Source organism: Falco naumanni, chromosome 1 (assembly GCF_017639655.2).
Source record: "Falco naumanni isolate bFalNau1 chromosome 1, bFalNau1.pat, whole genome shotgun sequence".
NCBI lineage: Eukaryota > Metazoa > Chordata > Aves > Falconiformes > Falconidae > Falco > Falco naumanni.
In genome coordinates, this window is record NC_054054.1 from 830,236 (window position 1) to 852,269 (window position 22,034).

A 22,034-nucleotide genomic window follows, 5' to 3' on the forward strand; every position below is an offset into this window, starting at 1 on the left:
ATAATACTGATACTCTACTGCACAAGTCTCTTTTATACTTACTTGTGCTTGATTAAAATCTACTTTTTCTAAATCTGTAGGAGAAAAATATATTCATACAGAACAGACTGCCATGGCATTCTGGCAAAGCCATGTATTGCCTCTGCACATTTGTATCTGATGCCACACAAAAGAGCTGCCCCAGTTTGGGGTATTTGTATCTACAGGTGCATGGATGTACCATGCAATTGCATCACCTTTTCAAAGGCACATTGGCTCAGGTCTGGAAACATCCCTTTTCTAAGAACAAGGCGTAGACTACTACACCTGTAAAAACCAGAATGCTAAGCACAAATGGGTTAGAGAGTAAGAGCAGGACTGATCTGCGTTCCATGATTTATTTTTCCTCAGACCTCACCAACCCCTTTCTTTAGCACACAGTAGGATGCATCTTTGAAAGAAGGTCGTATAGAAAAGTACCTTACCAAACTGCCTCTGTGCATGTCAGTTTTTCAGTATGACATCAGTTGTACAGTCCTAAATAAAAAACCTGATAAATTCAGCTGCTTAAAATATACTAAATTAAGAAATATTGCACTCCTTCAATTAGTAGAGGATAAACTTCTTACTGCTGCAGTATTATATTGTTGTTGATGGCGTCATATAAATAATAAAATATGCTAAACAATTCAGGGGCTCTCAGCAACACTAGAGTGGAAATTCTTCAGGTATTGTATTTCTGTAAGAAGCATTGAGGTGCTCCTGCCCATGGCAGAGGGGCTGCACTTCATGATCTTCCAAGGTGCCTTCCAACCCAAACCAGCCTGTGAGTCTCTGAAAATCTTCACAACAGACCTGCAGTCTCCGATTGTGTCTGTGTGTTTACAATGGAGGAACGCCCGGCAGTTCCCACAGGGTGCACCTCTCCTCATTGCAGCACCAACAGATCTCTGAGCCTGCTGAAGGAGCCAGGCAGCCCAGACTGCAGTGTCAGGATGGCTTTTTTACCTAGACAATTACTCAAGTGGAATGAAGTTTGTAGAGATGCAGAATGAAACCAATCACATAAAGCCTCTTTTCCATCAAACTCCCCAGATTAAATCTCTCACCTCTAGCAGCAAGCTTGACACACACTCATCAACACCTTCGTTCTCACTCTGAAGCTTCAACGGTGCCATTTTTGGATCTCTCCGCTCATACCTGCAATTGACAAAATTTAGTAATCCAGTGAAGTCTTCCATTCACAATTATGTTTTAACACTATTCAGTGTTCCACAGTAAGCATGTTTCACCACTCTTACATTGCTACAGTCAACATATTACTGTTTCCAACAGCTATGTTCCCACTTCTTATCTAGTGGACACCGGTAGAAGTTGAACAAGGACACCAGGACAGGCACCTTTCATGGAACAGAGAAATTGCTCATACATTCTACCACTCTTCCCTGTTCAAGCAAGACTGGAAGAAGTAAAGCTCAGTTGAGGACATGTCCATTTGACATGGATTTCTTCCATCTCATAAGTTTATACAGCTACTCTGTCTTACAATAAACATTTCGTTTAGTCAGCTGGGTGAGAGCAGCAGCCAGCATATGCACAGCAGACCCCTGCGAGGCCTTGAACTGGCACTGGAGCTAGAACTGCACACATACAGCACCACAGAGTGACTGCCGACACTGCTTCATCTTCAACACTGTCCCCACACAGCTGTGCTGCTTCTAGACCTGCACCAGTACATTCATGCAATATGACATGGAGGAGACAACTAACCAGGTCAGGTCTCCACAAGCTTAGCAACCCTCTCCTTAGCATACTGCAGACATCCCCTGTTTGAGGCTCTCTCTCTGATTGGCACATACCTGAAGCATCTAGGTCAGAATTACAGATTTGCCTCAGGTTTTCCTACCGGGACCATCAGGTGTTTCTAGACAGGACAGAATCAATCTAGCTTCTGAAGTGTGTGGATCACACCTCATTGTCTTTTTCTGGCCTTTCGTTCTCTATCAAAATGACCTGGTTTCCCTCTTTCCTCCCGTATAAGCTCAGGGTTGGTAAGTCACAAACTTCAACTTAATTCCACATGACCAGTGACCAGCCATTTGCCTTTTTCGCTAGGTTATTATTAATAACATTAAGGTATGTGCACATTCCTACAAAAAAATGCCTGAAAAGCCCCTGCAGCCCTTGGCAAATAAAAAAATTTCTCTGCCCGTCATAGTCCTATCTGCTGTGTTACCATCTTCTGCCACAGCAAGTTCTGCAAAAATATCCCTGCTAGGTCCTCGGCCCTGTGCTCCCACAGAGCTGTATAACTGTACACCTGGGATGCCAGCTGCGCTCCCTTCACCAGTCGTTTGATGTGCTCTTCAGGGACTTCTGAGACAATTCAGTAAATGTTTGCACGACAACACAGCAACCTGAAAGCAGCTTGGAAGTTCAGCTAGCTTGGCAGAGGGAAGTCTTCAAATCATGCAAGCTTGTAGTACAACAGTTCTCCCCTTCTCCAGAATTATCAACACCTTCGTGTTTCATTCTTCATCAGTGCCTTGCAGTTTTTGTCTACACTCTCAGCCTGTAGAAATTGCTGGTCGAAGAAGATGGCTGAAAAATCAGGAGCAGCTTCATAAATTGACAGTTCTTGACTGGTTTGACAGGACATAGACCTCCCTCTACACCTTTGTATTCAGCAACTAAAAACAAGCAAAGGGACAGTCACATCAAAAAAGGCAATCATGCAGCTGTACAACCATGTTGAAATCGACATGGGCCATATGAACCTTTCCTAGTGGGAAGAAGGGAAAAGTTTCCTGACCCATGATAGTAAATCCTTCCCCAACAAAACCCTGAAGTTAATAGTAGTAGTGCATGGAGAGAACATACGTAACTTTGTATATTCAATTGTTTTCAAGATGCTAAAAAAACCTGACAGAGTTGATTCCATGTAAGTCTATGCTCAGAGTAGACAATGCTTTCACTCTGTAACCAAACTGTATTTTCATGTAACATAGCTGGATTAAAGAAAACATTTGCTCCAGCGGAAGACCTGCCTGCCTGTATGCACAGCTAGTAGCCGTTTTGCTACCACAGAAATGTATTTTATGCAGCATTACCAGAAGGAAGTAAGAAAATTAAGTCCTTTGCCACAACTGAACTGCAAGTTCAATTAAACAGATTAAAATGTTATCCAGATATTTGGGTTACAGTGATGGAGACAGCTCAGTACGTAAAACAATATATGTTTATTTAGCACAAAAAGTTCCATATTCCAACAGAAGCGTATGTATGCTAGTACTTCTTCACACCACTTTGCTTTTTGAAAAGGTAAAGAACTGTCAAGACCAATGCAAAGACATACTAGCCATCTGACAGAACAAATCTTTTATCTTACAACTGTAGGCCTGATAGCAGCTTATAAACTGTAAGGCAGATTAGGAACTCCTTCTCACATGAGTAATCTCTATACAGTTCCATTAAGGCAAGTGGAACTTGACAAGAAAAATGTTACAAGACTAGGATGTTATACATGGCTGCAGTGTTTCCTATAATTACAGCCAACATAATAAGCAGAGGCAGGGTTATGTTCTCAGACAGACCACTGAAAGATTCACAGTAAGCTGCCAGAAACACTTATGAGAAAAAAATCCAACCCTTATGTATGTTATTACGTAACATAATTAAGCACAATTCCCATTTCAGACAAAACAGGTAAGTCAACATAAAATGCTCAGAAGTGGCAACTTTCATTTAGAGACAAATACGTGATACTTGTTGGTAAATAAATGCTGATAGCTCAAAACAGACAGCACAGAAATATTACTTGAAATTTGGTTCCATTAGTGACATAACTACAATCACTGGATACAGAAGACCATCCAAATTATACTGGCACATAGATTTTCCATAGCTTCTCCTTTGCTAAAGCTCCACCACCTCAAGTGACTGACATCAAAGATGTGCTGCTGCAACTAGTTCAGTCTTCCCTCCTGTAGTTATCACCTGGATAAGACTCCCCGAGTTTGGTCGATTCTTCCCTGTTATCCAGTTGTAAAAGGTTCTGTTTTAAAATAAATGGATAAAACAGAGTGAGGAGAAGGGGAAAAGTAAATACTACTGTCAGGTATATTGACAGGAAGCATAAAAGACTATTACTTCTCCTTCTTTTCCTACAGCCCCCTCTAGTGATTTCTATGTATGTTGTAAACTAGTGATGCGATTACTGGATTCAGACCCTCGGAGCTGGACAGAGGCTCAGAGAAATCTGTAGGGCTTTAGAGTGCGCACACGCAGGATTTTCAGAACATCTCAAAGGAAAAGGCCAGGAGTTTAAAATGTCAAAGTGGCAAGCGCCCCCCCACCCCCCAAGTTAAAAAAAAAAAATATTTGAAAAGGGGAAGGAGAAGCTACTTAAGTTGCCTTTAAAGTACATACCAGAAACACAGATTTATGGCTAAACAGAGTTGCTAAACCCATTATTCTGCCAACAGACCATTATATCGAGCTGTGAAAGCTGCCCAGCAGAAGCACAAAGCCTTAAGACATCCAAAATAGTGCCAATTAAGATGGACTTTTTCTGGGTAGCACACCAGAACACTCTTTACCAAAACGTAATACAAACTTCTTACTCAAAATACACTACAGGAAGTGCAGTGTATTTCTCAGGTCCATTAACCTTTCCAGTATTGCAGATGTATCAGTACATTCCAACGTGGCAGCTGCTGACACAGCTGTTTCCAGGGCACAAAATTCAAGTGGCATACAGGAAAAGATTTCCTGCATCCTTCCCAAGATGCAGATGTTACCAACACTTAACATCAGATGTTTTTCTTCCACAGCCAGTGAGATTTTCAGTTTTCAAAGCTGGATTTGAAGTTGGGAATTAGAACCCAAGAAACAAAACAAACCAATTAACCTAATTCTTCCATAAGGAAAAAATACTTTAAAGTTAAATTTTAAAAAATGAATTTGTAAAACCACGGTATCTGGCTAAGCAGACTCTGAAGCAGAATAAATTAAAGATCTCTTTTTGAATGTTTTTAGGCCAACTAAATTCAATTTATGGGGCCCTTTTAAAGAGCCACATCAAACAGCTGCATAGGCTTCTTGCAACATAAACCATTCCCCACTCTGACACTCAACTTAAAAATCCTAAAAAAAAAGAAATCCAATGTCAGAACTAAAGTCTTCTCTGAACAATTAGCAATAGGTAATATAATTTCAGTGTCAGTTCTAAAAGACTTTAAACATGTGTAAGAGTAAAGCCCTTGACAATATATGAACATAGATTCATCTCTGGTTTTCCTCAAAGAGGCAAGACAGTTGTGCCCTTGTATTATTCCTTTCGACAGCTCAGCCACAGGAGAATCTTTGCCCCATCACATCACAGAAAGCAGTACTTATGCTGTAACTTCTCTAACGGAGAGGAATGAGAAACAGCAAGCCTTAAAATCTCAGCCTGCTGTTACATAAGCTACAGTTGAAATTTCAGCATTTTGCAACATCATTTAGGACAAGCCTTTGTAGATGATTGGAAAAAAAAAATATCTTGACTAAGTTTCTCTAAACAACAGCAGGAATTTTGACAGCTGAGAGAAGTGAACTAACACACCATAAAGCAGGCAGTAAAGAGTTTTTAAAAGAAAAAAAATCCCAAAGTTTACATGCGTATTTGCAGTTTACCTTTAAGCCATTCTGTCTCCTGCAACTGCTGTCTACAATTTAGTTAGTCTACAGGCTTTATGAGATTCTCTGGCTTCCAAGTGCTTACAGCTATCTCCCTTGTCAGAATAACTGGTGTAGAGATGCTGAAGCTGATTGAGTTGGGCTAATTTTCTCCAGTTAGGAAGCCTGTGCAATACACCCAACATGATTTAGAAACATACACAATGAGGAGATGACAGGGAAAAAACCCACCCAAATCTAAGACAGCTATTTAGAAAGAACGTGGGGTAAGATGCAGCAGCAAGAGTGACAGTGAAGAATTGCTCAACAGATACTCACTCAGCAATGAATTCTAAGGATGTCCAGGAGCTGAAATCTGCACCAGGCATTGATTTCCTGTTTGCTGGTGTATCTAAGGTAACCCTGTGATTAAAAAAAGATAAGCCTTTTATTTGTACATCATGTTCCTGATAAGCACCACCTGCTTCTATTCACTGCTGTAAAATATGCTTGACTTGTATACCACATGGCACAGATTTCCTTTGCATCCTCCACGTGCTATACAGCCATCAGTTTCAGTAAGTATCAAAAATGCTCCAACCTACAGCCCCTCACCTTCCTGGCTCACTGATGACATCCAGCCTATTAGGACAATCACTCAGCCCACAGGTCCCTTCCAGTCTCTCATATAAACAGGGAATGGCAGTAATAGGATTGTTTGCCCGTACTGCACAGCACACATGCACAGCATCCATGCTTTCAAAGTCTCACACCAGCTGCAACTGCAGACATTAAAGTGCACAAGCACAGGAAGTTCTGACTTTGATGATACATATTTACACTACATACAACGATGTTAAGGGGAGAACTTTCCACAACTCCCTCACTGAGATGCTGATAGCAATCCAAGGTACAATTACTCTCAAAAAAAATCACTCAAGAGCAGTTTTGCATGAGAGCTAGGCAAGCGCAGAATGCCCAAAAGTCCAGTGATCTTTGTGTCTGCCTGTTTGCAAAGCCCTGTAGAAGGCGGTGCCAAATTATGCAAACCCTTTTAAGGCTGTTGCTCTCTGACCTGAAAAGATGTGCATAAGAGCATGTATATAAGGAAGACAAAGGAGGGAGAATTCAGGTAGAGTTCTAAATCCCTATACAGAATTCTTCAGCCTTAATTTTTGGGTCCAGAACTAGATACAGACCTGGCAGGAAAAATACTTTTAATTTTTGCAGCAGAACTGGTAAATTTAGACATAGCAAAGACCTACTAGGCTGTCCACTTTTTACTAGCTTTCCTCATCATAAAGCAAGCTGTGACAAGTAAATACACACGAAACCTTTCACGTATGCTCAAACTGACCTAATTTTACTGATCAAGCATAGATATGCACCACCTCATTAAGTATCATTAAGTCAAAACTCATCAAGTAATCTTTTGCTTTACTATGACCACACAGCTAAATATAAATCCATGCTGAACAGCTCATTTCATTTTCACAGCTTTGTCTATACAGAAAAAAACCCTACAACAATGCACACATTAATGCATGGCTACAGTTACATTGGTTGAAAGTGAATCAAATTCTAATCCTAACATCCACTACTGTTTTGCAAAGGAAAGGAAAAGATCTTCAGCATTTTCAGAGTGACTTCCATATAATTTTGTTCGTACGTTCAAGATGCCTCCTTTCTCTATGAAACTGTAAGTAGGTCTGAGAAGCAATGTTTGTGTACTGTGAGCAGGACACCGTAAGCATATCCACGTGACTCGAGGTTACAGCAGTAATTAAACAAAACAGCACAGGCAGAGGCAACTATGCAAACACTTACGGTAAAATGGCAACAGCAGCAGACCCAGATGGCAAGCCACTATTGGCACCAGCTAAACTCTGACAAAGCTGATGCACTGCTCCTTTGGCCATGCCGTAGCCAATCATCCCTAACAATTAAAAACAGGCAAATTAGAGCACAACTGAAACAGTTCTCAGTATCATCAATAGTACAACAAACTCCGATTGTTTGATGGAACATTAAGACCACATACTACAGCCAGAACAGAATCAGACTTTTAAAACACATCAAAATACACATATTAAAAGAAAAGAAGAAAAAAATAAAAACCCAGGAACTATCACAGAACTCACATTTACTCAGCACTACAGAAATAAGCAGCTTAGTTAACGTATCCAAATATACCCTGGAGGATGTGACCTATGGGACTAACCTTACTGATCTAATACAGTAAGTATGAAGATGCTCACAGACTTTAATAAAGTAATCATCCATTAATTTTAATTGTATGACTAAGGTATTTGCAGGTTTGCACCCAAGCGGATTCAGCTCAGTTTTCTTGAGAACTGCAATTCACTTGGTCAGCACCTCAAGTCGGACAGGCACTTTGGAGAAAACTACAAAAAAATCCTCATAATAGGAAGTTACTGAACAACCTGCAGGTAAAGCAAACTTCTTCCTGAACCCTGGTGCATTCTAGGCAGACAGCATTTAGCACTGTAAGAGCAACAGGAACGAGAGCAGAAGACACACTGGTCAGGTACAAGATCTAGACATCAGTGCTACAGGTCGGAGATGTCTCATGGTACCCATGTGCCAAGCAGTCCAGATACAGTTACGTTTTCTTATGTCCTTAATGTGTATTTTGTCTACTACAACAGGATGCCTTTCTAGCCATCTGTATAACTACACAACCCCTTTCCAATGTTCCTGAGAAAGTATTTTGTATTAAAGTTACAAAGGTAATTTTGCACTGTAGAAGTGTTTCCATTATAATGAATTAGACACGTTGTATAACATCGACTTTTATTAGGAGGAATCATGGGTAGCAGTAGCTAATTTTAATTACTGTTACAATAAAAATACTTGCATCTCTATCATATTTGCCTCATGTCATCCAAACCAAACATTCCAAGTCTTCTTAAACGTTTTCATGCTTCTATATTTCTTAGCCATCACTATCAGACTGCTTCTGTAACTGTTCATATAACTCAGGATTTTTCAGTTTGCACTATGCGAGTCAACATTTTCACATGGGAAATTGAAAAAAGAAAAAAAACACATCACTAACAGCAAACAAGAAAAAGATTGTTCCCTCCATAACAGCTAGTAGTAACGAGCCTAACAAGTAATATTTGTGCAAGTTGAGTAACAACTCTTTCACAATTCTTCCTGATGTTAATATGTTGCATGTGTTTGCCCAAAGCAATGCTGTGGTTTGTTTAGAAAAATCCAGACTACTTGAAACCAACCAGTTCAAAACATGAAAGCCAATCACTGATTCCTGTGTTGTGGTCCCTACCTCCCAAAACCACCCAGACAAAAAACCATGAAAGCTTGACAGAGTTCACATTTTTTCATTTGTGTATGGTCAGTCAGTAGTACACAGTAAGTTATTCCTCTGCTTATTCTCATAAAAGAAGCCTTTTAACTTTGGACTATGCCAGATGCAGCTGTAAACACAGAAAATAAATCATTAACTAGAAAATAGAGCATTTTTTTCCTGAACAGCTTTAGATCTAGACAGCTTTCAGGAATATTCATAAATGTTGTATGTTTTAGAAGTTTTAGTACCTATGTTTCATCAAAATATTGCTGAAGTCACTAATAAAAGATTGAGAAATAAGAGTATTTGGCTCAAAAGCTTTCCTCTCCATGCCTGTGGGCTTGTGTGGCAGTGCATTTTTATTTTATTTTAAATTGCTCCACATTTCTTCCTCCATGCAGACCAACATGGCAAGGAGCAAGATGAAAGAACTCAATTCATATTAAACTCAAATCAAGAAAATAAAAAAATCAAGTCCATATTAAATAGCTAGTGGAGGACAAAGCCAAAGGTCAACAAGCTTATCTATGTCTGCAGCAAATGTAGACTGGAACAGGACAAGCACAGTTAACAGAATCAGCCGAGTCATCACTAAGGGAAAAATTGGACAATTAAGGACTTTCAGAACACAAATATGGAGATTTAACTTTAAGCACCACACTTCCAGCTCACTGTGTGCTTCTATTCTTCTTTATTTTCTCAACTTTTTTTATACTGTATCATGTATTAGCCAAGTACATTTCACCAATGCATGTCAAATATTAATTACATACCAATTCTACCTGTTTGCACTCCAGCTTCAAGAGATTAAGTATTCCTATGTGTAAAAATTACACTCTACTTCAGTGTTTCAGGAGCAATTTTCCATTTGTACTAGATGTCAAGAAATTGGGGAATGAAACTGTTGCTTCACAAACAAGAACACTCAGACAAACAGAAAGCTGTAACTGCTGATGTCCCAGCACTTACCATGCTGCATTTTGCATTTTACCTGGGGTTCCAGATAAAGCAGCCTGAGCTCCTGTCAAAGTCAACAGGCCACCTTCTTTCAGGTGTTTTGTGGCTAAGTGGCTGGAAATAGTTGACGTCCAAACACTCTGCTTCCACATCAGATCACAGTTATTGTATAATGCTGAAGAGGAAGAGAATTACTGAAGTTAACTCAAAGATACAAGACTTATAACGGATTTCCTCACTGTCAGAGTGCAACAGCACAAGGGAACAGGACTATGAAAACACGCTTGCTACTATTTTCTACTTCCACACTGGGTGAAATACCAATTTGTATCTTCTCTATCTCCCTTCCCTTTGGGCTCCAAGTCCCAGCTCTACAGCACATATTCTAGGCAATAATCTGCTTTCTCGCTACCAGAAACAAAAAAAGCCAAACAAAACAAACCAACAAACACACACACGATTAAACCATTAATGGAGAACTAATGGAACTAAGTTCTTAAAACTCCTGTAGGGGCTGCTTCGACCCATGTCAAGGATCTCAAAATTTTCACGAGCCCCATCTCACTTTGTAGCATGATCTGTCCCTTTCCATACTTCCTCAATGGCTGCAAAAGAGCTGCATTACATTAGTACGCAGATAGCAGAAGAAGAAAATTCAAGAGATAAAGGAGTTGAACAAAAAAATATTTCTTATCATCAGATTACTTCATAAACCAAGAAACAATCTGTATATGTGACAGTAGTAGGCTGGTATGGAACATCAAAGATGTATGCATCTGCACTGTACCACATGTGCATTCCAGTGCCCCTACATACTGGAGTGCAACCTCTGGTAAGGCACAAAAATAACTTCAAATGAAAGGAAAATATGAACTCTCATTATTGTTTTTCATTGCCAATACCTGCGCAGGAAAATAAAAACAGTAACTAGCCACATCAAATATTTTAGTATCCACGAAGAACCACTTCCATAACACAATATAGAATAAGCACAGATAACTGTGACATAGGCCAACCCCCTATGCCAAGATATCCTGCTAGCCTACCAGTAACGTTACTTTAAAATCATGATTATAGTAAATCAGCTTATTTAAAATAAGGCGTACACTAATAACAATCTAATATAATGCAATTGTGGTGTAAGTCTGTATGCTTTTCCATATGGTCTCTCTTTAAAAAGAGATCTTTGTCTGTAACGTCCAAACTGGAAGCTAGGAACAAAAAAAGACGCATTTCACCAGATTTACTCCAGTCAGAAAACGAAGTTATTTTTTCCTCTTATCTCTGCACTAGTGGATAAGGTATAAGATTTCATTCTGAATATCACATATTTAAAAGCTTTTTTTAAACTGAAGGCTTTTTTCTGTAGCTTGTTCTCAGGTCATTAGATAGCTCCTTCCAATACCGTATTGCACAGTAACAACGCAGAGAACTGCGGGAGGCAACTGAGGTTTTATGCATAAAACAATGGATTAGGAAACAACATTGTGTTTCTACCCAGCCACGGTCTTATGTTACTTGCCCGAGACCATCAGCCTTGGCAAAAGTTAGTTCATAGATGCTTAACACCTTCATAAAGCCCATCAAGATTTTTCTGATGAAAACTCATACATCAGAAAGTATTAAGTGCTCTGCAAATTTAACAACAAACACTCAAGAGAAGCCCTGAGAAGCCCTGTGACAGCTACTTTGTACTGTTATGTTCATGTCCTCTTCTGGACTCAGGAAGAAAGATGATCTCAGATTTATTTATCACTATGATTTTTAAGGATTCCTCTCAGATTCCATTCATGTGTTCACCAGCATACATGTACCAAAGGCTTACACTTAGCTTTGGCGCTGCCTCCAGCCCATCCTCCAGCTACACACAAGATCGCATCCACCTTTTCTTCACCAAGAAGTTTTCCAACCTCTGTTGTCACCTTCAATATATAGAAAAAAAACGTATCAAAAACACTGGACTGATAATGGAAAAAAGTAAATATCAAGACTGCCTTAAAGTTACTTTTATGGAGCCACATAACACAACACACGGCAGTTTAAAGAGCTGCAGAAAACTAACATTTATGATCTATGAACAGAAAACAAAATAATTGTGTTGAAAGATAACTGTAAATGAAAGTCAGATCAATGGAAGTCAGACTATACGGTGTGTGATGTCACTGGAAATAATGGATTTGAGCAGGACTGAAAAGTCTGACCCTTACCTATATCATTAACAAAAGTTTTTATTTGTAACTTACTTTTTAACAGGTTCTTCTCTGGGTACGTTGCTATTTAATATGGGAAATGAAACTCCAGGTTTGACCAGGGCTACTGGTGTCACTTCTAATGATAGTGCAAGAAATGTACGATTGAAGATTAGCCGCCTTACAGCTTATATCTAGGCTACAACCACTAGTTCCAGTCTGGCCCGGCCCCTAAACCTGAGTTTCTATACTTTTGGACATCCAGTGTCTTCTTCTCTTTCAAATATAAGACTTCATTGGTGGTAATCTATTTGTTGGCTCTGAATTTTCTCCGCCAAAGTGAAAAGCAAACAATCGATCTCTCATCAAAAGACAAAAAATCCACTGGCTTTCAAAAAGGCTCAGCATTGAAAAATTGTAGAGGTTCCATATTACCCTTTAAAAATCTTAAAAGTTGTGTAGATATAAAGAAAACATTGGCTAGTGACTCAACTTACCAGTGAGAGACGCAGGTTAAAAAGTCAGAATTTAAAAAATAAATCCTATCTCTTGAGAATGATGCAGAGTTTTTAGGCTAGCCTGAATTCTCCCGTATCTACCTTCGTGAAAACCAGCACATTCTCTAGGGATCCCATGAAGCTTTCGGTCTGCTTTGAGTATGCCATCCACCCACACACACCACACTTAAGAGTCATGACATTAGAAAAAAAAAAAAGCGTTGCAGTTTAAGATGTCCTTATACAACTTCGTTATACTCATCTGAACCGGTGTGCAAATTTTCAAGTCACCGGGAGAAAAAAAATAAATGCAAAACCGCCTTATGTGCGGGACCTGCAAAACCCCAGACCGAGCCCTTCCTGTATATCCATGTCCGCGCGCAGTTAAAAGAAATTACAAAAGAAAATTAAAGAGAAGCGACGATCAGAAGCTAGGCTTTCCGGGTTGGTGGCACTGCGGCGGCCTCGCCACCCTCACCGCGGCGGCTTCTTCCCCGCCGCCGGGCCCATCCCCCCCGCCTCCCGCACCGCGGCGGCGGGCACCGGGCGGGCGGCGCCAGCACCTCGGCCGCCTCCGGCCTCCCGGGCAGCGGCCGCCGACCCACCTGCTCGGCCTGCTCGGGGAAGGAGTCGGTCGGCTCCACCACCACGTTGGCGCTGGCGTCCTCGTTCTCCGCCAGGTCGATGCTGGCCACCCACTGCCGCAGCGAGAGGAACGGCGCGTTACCGGCCCGCTCTCCGAAACGCCTCACGCTGCCCCGCCGCTCGGGCGCCCTCCCGGGGACCGCGGCTCCCCGCCCCGCCGCCTCCCGGCCCGGCGCTTACCCAGTTCCTGGACTTGAAGTACCGCACGCACTGCGAGCCCAGCGCCCCTCTGCCCCCGTACACCAGCACCCTGCCCGCCGCCGCCATGCCCGCCGCCGCCGCTCCGGCTGCAGCCCCAGCGCGGCCCGGCCGGCCCCGCCTGCGCATGCGGGCCGCCCCGCGAGGGGCGGGCGGGGGGCGGCAGCGGCGCGGGGGGCAGGCCCGAGCGCTGCCTTGCCTGGGGCCGTGCCGAAGCCGGCAGGAGGAGGGGGGGGCGTCCCTGCCTCGGCCGAGCCCCAGCCCGCCGCCCCCGGGGGCTCGCGTGGTGCCGCCGCGAGGCTTTTCCCTCAGGGCCCCCCCCGGCCCGCGGCGGCCGGGCCTCGCTCGGGGCGACACCGCCGGCGGTGTCCACCGGCTCGGCCTGCCTCCCCAGCTGGGGCAGCGGGCGGGCTAGTGTTACCTACCCCCCAGGGATACTGCCGGCGTTAATTAATGAGCGCTTATAAAGGTCTCTGTAGGCCCTGAGTGGCGGTAACCGTAGAAGGGGAGGTAACTACGGCCGGTGCTCGAGTGCTCCCGGATCGCACCTGTAGCTCGAGTGACGCCGCTTGCCCCAGCCCCGAGCGCCGGGCCGCGCCGCTGGCCCCGCGCCCCCGCGTTACCTCCGCGGATCCGTGCGTTAAGCCGCGGCGTGCCGAGCGCCGTCCCTGCGCCCCAGGGAACAGGCGCCGAGCCGCAGAGCGCGGTGCCGGTGGCCCTGGAGCGGTGACACTGGGAACCCGGGGCGGTGGGGACACAGGCGCCGAGGGACGGGCCGCTCCGCACGGCCCAGACCCCGCCGCCGGCCTGGCGCCCGACTACGTGCTTTTAACGCTTTGTCCCTTGCACACATGCTATTTACCCGCGGTTCTAATGATCTAAAAAGCTAGGTTCTGCTCCTGATTTCCTTCCCGTGAGGTTACAGGAAAGAACTTGATGTCATTTGAGCGAGACAAATAAACCTGCAATGAAACACTAGCCAGGCAATATAGGATTACTTTCTGCAGAAACACGCATCACCACGCTACGGTGTAATGAAGCTGTTACTTGCAACCATTTCAGGATGTTGTCGCAGCAGAATATATTTTTGAGTTGATTTTTAACCTTACATATTAATTTTGGGAGCTTCAAAATACAATGAGATATGTTTTGAAATGACTGCTATTCATTTGCGGATTTCGGAGCATGAGGAAAAAAATGCGCAACGTGCCTGACCGCTGCAAAGAGGCCTTGGAGATGATTCCCTGAAACCACTAGGATGCCTGGCTGTTTTAAAAAGACTTTATTTGCTTTGGCTTCTCTAGTAAGTTTCGTGTCTTTCATCTTGATTGTTGTTGCAATGGGGACCCCGAAGTGGATGACTGGCAAGATCCTTTGCAAAACAGGAGCTGACTTGGTCAATGCCACAGATCCAGAGCTGGTCAAGTTCATTGGAGAAATTTACTACGGACTCTTCCAGGGTGGTAAAATACGCCAGTGTGGGTTGGGCGGGCGGCGTTCCAAGTTCACAAGTAAGTACAATTTTGGTTGAATCCTTAGTTCAATGCCTAGTTCAACTTTAAAAATGCTATTCTTTTTGTTTACGGAACTTACAGAATGCAAATTAATTTTATGACATTTATATTTGTGGCTGACTTGTGGTCTTTATGGTTTGAGATCTGAGTGTGAATGTAAAATCTCTATCTTTTCAGGCTAACTTTTCTTCCACTTATGGTCTGTAATCCTGGAATCCAGATGGGAAAAAAAAATCCCCACGGCTAGATTGAGGATTTCCTTTTAGTCTTATGAAGGGGGTAAAAGTCATTTGGAAATGACCTTGTAAATCATACTTGCCTCTTGACTGACTCTTTCCTATGCAAAGTGTTGTTCTGTGGTCTCTCTGTGTCTCTGTCCTTGCTTTCTCTGTTGAATTCCTCCCCACCCATCCCTTTTTTTTTTTTTTTTTTTTTTTTTTTTTTTGCTTTAAGAAGTAGAGATTTATTTAGCTGGCCATATTTCTTTATTTCCCTAGCTGTCCCAATGCAGATACTCCTAACTTTGTTAACATGTTGAAGAAATGTTTACCTTCTTTTCTGGTAACTTTGGAGAGAAAAATATTGCTGAACTCTTAAAAATGCATTTCATTTAATGTCAAAGATTTTCTTGAAGTCTCAAAATCACTCAGATGGTCTGTACTTTGGATGATTTCCAGTTTTCACACATTCTGTGCTGTAGTGAAAATGATATTTTGCATTGAAGATTTTCAGTTCAGTGTGCAGATCCATTACAACTTAAACTAGTATGAGTGGAAGCTCCCACAGTCTCCCCTTCTCCCTAGCCCTGCTGTCCTGCCCCATCCTTTGCAATGGCTCTGGTAGTTGCTGTGGTGAGGTAGTTCAGGAAGTTTAAGCTGGCCAAAAAATTAACCTGCCAAAAAAAAAAAAATCAGTTTCCCATAAAATCATGGCTGACCACACAATTGCACAAGCACCACTATAAAAACTCGACGGCAAGCAGGACTGTGGGACTTCAGAGGGAACAGAGAAGAAAACCTGAGCAACCTCAACTTAGATCAGCCTGACCAGCTGTTCAGCTGTGGTGAATCTGGACCAGTCACTTTTACACTAACCGAGTCTTGTGCAAGATCCGACCGCAGCTGCGACTTCATGACACGGACGTAGCGGTCATGCTCAAATAAAGGCTTTGGCTAGTCGGTTTGACTGGCTGGCAGACAGGCCATCAGGTCAAAGCTCTTCCAGCTCTGCTTTGCTCCTCTTCAGGGTGTTCAGAAACACAGTCCCAGTTCTTTCACCCTATCCTGTCAGAGAGAATGAGGAAAAAAGCAGCCAGTAAACCTTTTGATTAATTACTGTGCAACCTGAGAGGAAGGCCTTATGTTCCGCCATCACCGTGGACTGCGTTGATATGTATTTGGAGGACATGATCCTATACTCCTTAGACAAAAAAAAGCTCTCTGTGAAGCTAGTAAGAATTCTCCCTGTTAGAACTGTAAAATTGTGTCGTTAAGTGCAGTGGGCACAATTGTGCATATAGGTAAACAAGTGTCCCAGAGATTTTCCTTTTTAAACATTTTAATAGCTCTGTCGGGTTGGATACTTTCACAATATTGATTTAAAAGTGGTATCACAACAGTATACAAAGCTGTTAAGTACTTCTGCACAATGGTCAGCGGACTTTGGGGGTTCTGGGTCTGACTTTTTTTTGTTTTGAACGTACCACTGAATCACCAAGCATTCTGAACTTACCGGGGAACAAGACATGGGAGACTTTTCTCAGGGAATGTGTTGGTGTAAATGGACTGCCCCGGCAGCAAAGAGCACGGCGGAGCACCAGCACCTCGTACGCTGCAGTACTGCAGTAGCTCTGGCACTTTGGAACTCCGAGTTGCAGTATTATATGGTTATTGGTACATTGCTTTTCACTAGAGTAGGCTTACAGCTGGCACGCTCTCTTTTAACTGGGGCAGTGACAGCATGATTCAATTGACATAATCGGGGTCCAGTGCTATTTTACACTCCCCAAGGTGTATCATCTGGCCTCCAGCTGCTGCTTCTGGAGGTGTCCCATACATAGTGTGACATGTGCATTAGACCCACACGGTTGTTACGGCAGCCCTAGGGCATCTAAATTGGCATAAGATGCTTATGTTTTGCCAACCAAATCGAGCCAAGAATAAGCTGTGGGGAAGCCAGGCGTTATGCAAGCTCAGCTGGAATGTGTCATGGGCCGCCATGCAGACTCACTGGTCAGGTCTTTGGAACTTGGCCGAGAGCCCCAGAAAAGAGGCAAGAGAATCCTTATAACCACTCTAAAAACTCTACTGGTTTGTAAGAAGGCTAAGTTCTGTGTGCCTTGTTACACTGCCAGTTGTCTTCCAGTAAAAAAGCAAAACAGTTTCTGGCTTCCCATTTCTCATACATACTTTTGATTCTGATTTACTCCCCTCCTTTCTTCTTGTTGTCAGTCTCTTTTGTAGGTCCCATGTATACCAAGCCCAGCTACAACTCCAGAATGAGCTACTGAAAAGGTAGAACTGTCAAATCATGGATTTTTGTATGGAATTTGTACAGTATGACGTTTTCTGCATAATCTACTAGAATTCTGTCATGTCATGATGACCAAATGGTACACCTCCTGACATCTACCAATTATTGCTGCCAACTTTTTATGTGGCTTTTTTTGGTTTTCTTTTCAGTTACGCTGCATAGGAAGCAATCTGTTTGTTTATAACATAATCTACCTTCTTTTTAGTAACTTTTTAGTAATTAGGCACTTAGCGCTTCAAAACATGCACAAAATATGCTACACTACCCGAAGGGCTCTTTTTGATCAGCTTGTATTTTAGGGTTCTTCTCTATCACCTTCTCTTTTTCCTGTCAGTCAGCATGTCACCTCTTAATTACCCACTCACATTTCTTCTGATGCTGTTACTAAAAGGCTGCTGCATAAACTAAATGATCAGGTGCTCCACACTTCCTTGCTGCTGGCCAATCTGTCCCTCCAACAAAGTAACTCCCTCAGTGAAGACAAAACCGAGGACATTGCCATTCTTTAGAGGCAGGTGAGCAACAGGTTGCTGGAAGACCTCGTGCCTAGAGCAACACGTGAGCATTTCACCCAAGGCCCACCCAGCTGCAACACTTCGCAACCTTTCTGCAGATGTAACTAAAATACTGCCAGATACCCAGAAGAGCAGAAAGGGGCCATAAACACTAGATGAGAAACCAAGGAGAGAATCTGAAAGTGGAAACCTGTGGGATGAGGAAGTATGAAAGCAGAGTAGATCTCACTGTAGCCAGCATTAAAGAGAGGGAGAGAAAGAAAGAAGAGTAACATGAGAAAATACAGAAAGGAGTGATACTACTTGTAGGCAGCAAAGGGCTGGACAAGACCACTGGGACTATCAGACTTCAAAGGTATAAGATTAAACGCATAGGACAGGAATGGGAAGCTTAAAAAAAGGAGTTTTGTATGGACAGCAGAGGTGAAAAAGAAACAGGAAAGAATGCAGCAGACAATACAGCTGCAGAGATGCAGACATTACACAACTAGGTAAATCAGGAATTAAGGCTGAATCCTTATTCACAGACCCTACGTAAAGGATTATTCACGTAGTGTAACCTGTTTCTCTGATATAGTGGCAAATAAAGCATCATGAACTAAGATGTGTGTAACTACCTGAATTAATTGCCTCTGTAAAAAATAGTCTTTTTTAAGTATAATTAAAGTTTGTAGCACCAGCAGAGCGTGATGTTTACTGTTGTCAAGAAAAAATACACACTGAACAGATGATTTTTTTTCCTTGACAGTTTTCCCACACATGGTGAAAAAGCTGAATACAGGCCTGCACGTGATGATTATAATGTTCCTCTGTGTGGCCATTTTCTTTTCTCTGGTCAGTTTTGGATTCTGCATTCTTAACGCAATAAAAGTTCCTTACCGGGCTATTAAAGGTCCAGCAGGAGTAGGCCTTTGGAACTTCCTTGCAGGTAAAATAATTTACCAGTATTTTACACCAGTCACATTCATACAAAATGTTAAAAGTTCCTTCTCTTGCCTTCCTAAGTATTTACTTGACTTCAATACTTGTCAATAAAATGAAGTTAGGAGTGAATTCTCATCTATCAAAACGGAACTGTCAGGTGGCATCTTGGCTAACTGTGTCTAGTCAACTTCTTACAGGAGCTACCAACGCCAGTCTTTAGGCACTGTATCACTGATAAAAGGGCTTTATTACAAACGCTGGTATGGCGTTTGGCCCTACACTAAAGGGTGAGCATTTTGAAGGCGCTTAAGCCATGCCCAAGTCTACCCCCGCTCTGTATAGCGCTCACCGCTGTTTGCAGTAAAGCCTTCTGAAGCCCAACCAAAATGTCTGTCTTGTTTTGACAACAATGGTGAATACTTCTTTCATTTTGTTGCAGGTGGATTTATAGTACTTGCAGTCACCAGCTTTATGGCTGCTGTGAAACTTCATCAGCTCACAGAAAGAATTGCCAATTTTCGGGAAAATGCCTTTCAATTTGTTATCTTAGAAGAAGAGTTTGAAGACTGTTTTTGGGTTTGTGTGGCAAGTGCCACAGCACATGCAGTGAATTTGCTGCTAGTAGCCATTAGTGGGATTAATTTCCCTAAAATTAAGACTAAAACAGAAGAAGCAAATGTTACAGCAGAAGATATCATGTACTGATAAATCTACACAAAACTACTCTGATCAAGTCAGGATAGAAACAGCTTCTTGACTCTTCAGCTTTTGATTTGGATGGATGATTTTGGTTTAAAAATGAGCGAAGATGTCAGTCTACAATATCAGCCATTAACATGTGTGGGAAAGTGGGACAAATGCTACATCATTATTCTCAAAACTAACCTACACCTGCAGTGAATATATGCTCTTCGCAGTTTTTAGAAATTTCACATTTTGAGATCTTTTGGAAAACTAAAGTGAAATAGGATTTCATTGAAAGCAAGTGTTGTCTTTGTTGAGAAAGAAAATGTGTGTATCACAACTCTTGGATACTATAAGGTTATTTCAAAACAGAAAGATTGGACATTTGCCAACTACCTTAACAGAATTATCTGGAAAATAAGATATGTTTGATGATATTAACGCTGCATTGAAAAAGAAAACTTCATAATCTGTGAGGCTAAAGTTAAGGGGAAGCACAGGCTAAGTATGTGTGAAATGTTTTCAAAACAGAAAGTATCAAACCCCACTAAGTCAAGGCATGAGAAGAGTCAAGTTTACAGGATGCTAGTAGACTATGAAAAAAATATTATTAGCTGCAAGATGAAGGTTTCATTGCAGCTTCTGGAAGTAAAGGTAAACAGAATTCTAAATAATAGTGCTTTTAGATAACCTGGAAAGTAAGAATCTGACATACTGTCTTCAGAACCTTGTCTTATGTCTATCTGAAATCAAGTAAAAGTGATGTGTGATGAAACAGTGTTAAAATGAATAAAAATGGTTAAACAGATGGAAAAGTTGCTTTGTTAGGAAGTACCGTAATTTTGACAGGCATTCAACCAGTTTTTGGGGTCATGATTAGTATTTCAGAGAAAAGAATATGCTGTTAAGCATGTCACTTTTAGAATTTGACATAATTTAGAATATAGTGAACATACACTAACTTTTTAGCAATAGAACCTACATGTAACTGAAGAATGACTTTGAATGAATGAAAAAGTGATCATCTAAATTAAAGAAATTGTTTTGGAGTCAGTTACTCTTCATCAGACCGCTAGTAACTGTATTCTTGTGAGAAGCTCTTTGAAAAAAATAGCAACTTTTTTTAGAAAAGGAATTCAAAGTGTTTTAAGAACACGTCAGGATATACAAACATGCTTTATTTTTTTATTTGGAAAGCCCTCTTCACAAAAGTACTATTGTAAGGGTCAAGTATTTTCAAAGTGCCTAAACCTGTATTTTATGTACCCAAATTACTAGTTTTGTCACTGAAGTGTGCAGAACCCTCAGTAGAAACAGTTGCTAGAATAAGTTGTCCTTAGTAAGACGTGTTACTTCTTTCTGTAGCAGTTAACAGAAGGAGTCTTCAGGTGGGAACTGCAATATACTGTTACGAGACCAGGCCCGGCTGCCCTCCTCCATCATGTTCTGCTGCTGTGACAGGGCCAGTTCTGTTACAGATGCATGGACAAGCAAACTGTTACGCATAGTGTCGTGTCAAATTCCCACATACTGAAGTGAATTACTTATAATGTGTTTCAAGTATTTTCTGGGGGTGGGAAGGGGAAAAAAACCCCAAAAGTAAACCCAATCCGGATCACTTGACATTAAAATCCAGGGCGTGTTCAGTGCCACTGAAACTCTGGATAGAGTAAGTGTTAGCAAACTCCAAACAGTTGTGTTCCGTACAGTGCTTTTGCTAGAAAAGCATAAATCTACTTCTGATATACATGCATACACATACACCGATGACCCAGTGTTCTGGAGTCACTTTTCCCTGATAAAATACCACCCCAGTCATTCTCACTGGCCTTTTGTTTTCACTGACCACTTTTTTTTCTTTGTAATTTTACTCTGGGTTTGTTACTGCTTTCTCTTAGAACCTAATCAGCTCTTCCCAGACAGGTGAGGTGGTATTATACAAGTAAACCACCATCCCACGTGGAAAACAACGTCAATTTGTTGTCTTTGCATTTGCAATAAAGCTTTGATCATTTTTCCATATACCATTCACATTTTAATCTCCAATATGCCAGTTCAATATAGCGTACGGGTACCAGGAATGTTTCTGTAAAGCCTGCGGTGAACCCCCCGGGGAAGCAGCTTCATCCGCAGCACACGCGAAGACTCACCCAGGGCACACAAGGGGGCGAAAACCCACGGGGAAACCGAGTCCCCCCACGCCGCGTCCACCCCGAAAGAGCAACGCAGGCCGGCCGGCTGCTCCCTGTTCCCGCCCGCCGCACCGCCCCCCCCGCCCCCCCCGCCCCGCCGCCCCGCCCCCCCCGCCCCCCCGCCCCGCCGCCCCGCCCCCCCGCCCCGCCGCCCCGCCCCCCCGCCCCCCCCCCCCGCCGCCCCGCCGCCCCGCCCCCCCGCCCCCCCCCCCCGCC

The 22,034-nt window shown here is 42.5% G+C and overlaps 2 protein-coding genes and 1 long non-coding RNA gene across 6 annotated transcripts; 1 reads left to right on the forward strand and 2 right to left on the reverse strand.

Annotated features, from left to right (window-relative positions):
• Positions 1 to 3,199: 3,199 nt before the first annotated feature.
• QDPR (quinoid dihydropteridine reductase) lies at positions 3,200 to 13,601 on the reverse strand. 2 transcript variants are annotated; one of them, XM_040597382.1, is made up of 7 exons: positions 13,440 to 13,601; positions 13,220 to 13,312; positions 11,754 to 11,850; positions 9,963 to 10,103; positions 7,465 to 7,573; positions 5,977 to 6,060; positions 3,200 to 4,033 (listed from the first exon to the last, which is right to left on the reverse strand). In XM_040597382.1, exons 1-7 carry the CDS (start codon positions 13,584 to 13,586, stop codon positions 3,925 to 3,927), a joined length of 780 nt encoding a protein of 259 aa, XP_040453316.1. In that variant the 5' UTR covers positions 13,587 to 13,601; the 3' UTR covers positions 3,200 to 3,924. The 2 variants fall into 2 exon arrangements, with proteins under 2 accessions (XP_040453316.1, XP_040453408.1); XM_040597474.1 differs by lacking the exon at positions 13,220 to 13,312.
• Positions 13,602 to 14,167: 566 nt separating this feature from the next.
• Positions 14,168 to 20,441, forward strand: CLRN2 (clarin 2). Of its 2 annotated transcripts, none has more exons than XM_040597599.1 (3): positions 14,168 to 14,968; positions 18,767 to 18,946; positions 19,382 to 20,441. In XM_040597599.1, the coding sequence occupies exons 1-3, from the start codon at positions 14,716 to 14,718 to the stop codon at positions 19,645 to 19,647; spliced, it is 699 nt and encodes a 232-aa protein (XP_040453533.1). In that variant the 5' UTR covers positions 14,168 to 14,715; the 3' UTR covers positions 19,648 to 20,441. The 2 variants fall into 2 exon arrangements, 1 of the variants encoding a protein (XP_040453533.1); XR_005828421.1 differs by lacking the exon at positions 19,382 to 20,441 and adding an exon at positions 17,422 to 17,484 and having other exon boundaries at positions 14,860 to 14,968; positions 18,767 to 18,878.
• LOC121089928 lies at positions 15,419 to 21,860 on the reverse strand. Of its 2 annotated transcripts, XR_005828432.1 has the most exons (3): positions 21,777 to 21,860; positions 16,066 to 16,254; positions 15,419 to 15,863 (listed from the first exon to the last, which is right to left on the reverse strand). It is a non-coding gene; the product is annotated as an uncharacterized LOC121089928 (long non-coding RNA). The 2 variants fall into 2 exon arrangements; XR_005828429.1 differs by having other exon boundaries at positions 15,419 to 16,254.
• Between the last annotated feature and the right edge of the window lie 174 nt (positions 21,861 to 22,034).

Coding starts and splice junctions, on each gene's coding strand:
- CLRN2 (XM_040597599.1), top strand. CDS start 14,716: ATGCCTGGCTGTTTTAAAAAGACTTTATTTGCTTTGGCTTCTCTAGTA. Junction 14,969..18,766: donor GCGGCGTTCCAAGTTCACAA/GTAAGTACAATT, acceptor TTTCCTTGACAG/TTTTCCCACACATGGTGAAA. Junction 18,947..19,381: donor CCTTTGGAACTTCCTTGCAG/GTAAAATAATTT, acceptor ATTTTGTTGCAG/GTGGATTTATAGTACTTGCA.
- QDPR (XM_040597382.1), bottom strand. CDS start 13,586: ATGCGCAGGCGGGGCCGGCCGGGCCGCGCTGGGGCTGCAGCCGGAGCG. Junction 10,104..11,753: donor AGGCAGCGCCAAAGCTAAGT/GTAAGCCTTTGG, acceptor CTTCCTCTTCAG/CATTATACAATAACTGTGAT. Junction 6,061..7,464: donor GCTGCTGTTGCCATTTTACC/GTAAGTGTTTGC, acceptor TTTTAATCACAG/GGTTACCTTAGATACACCAG.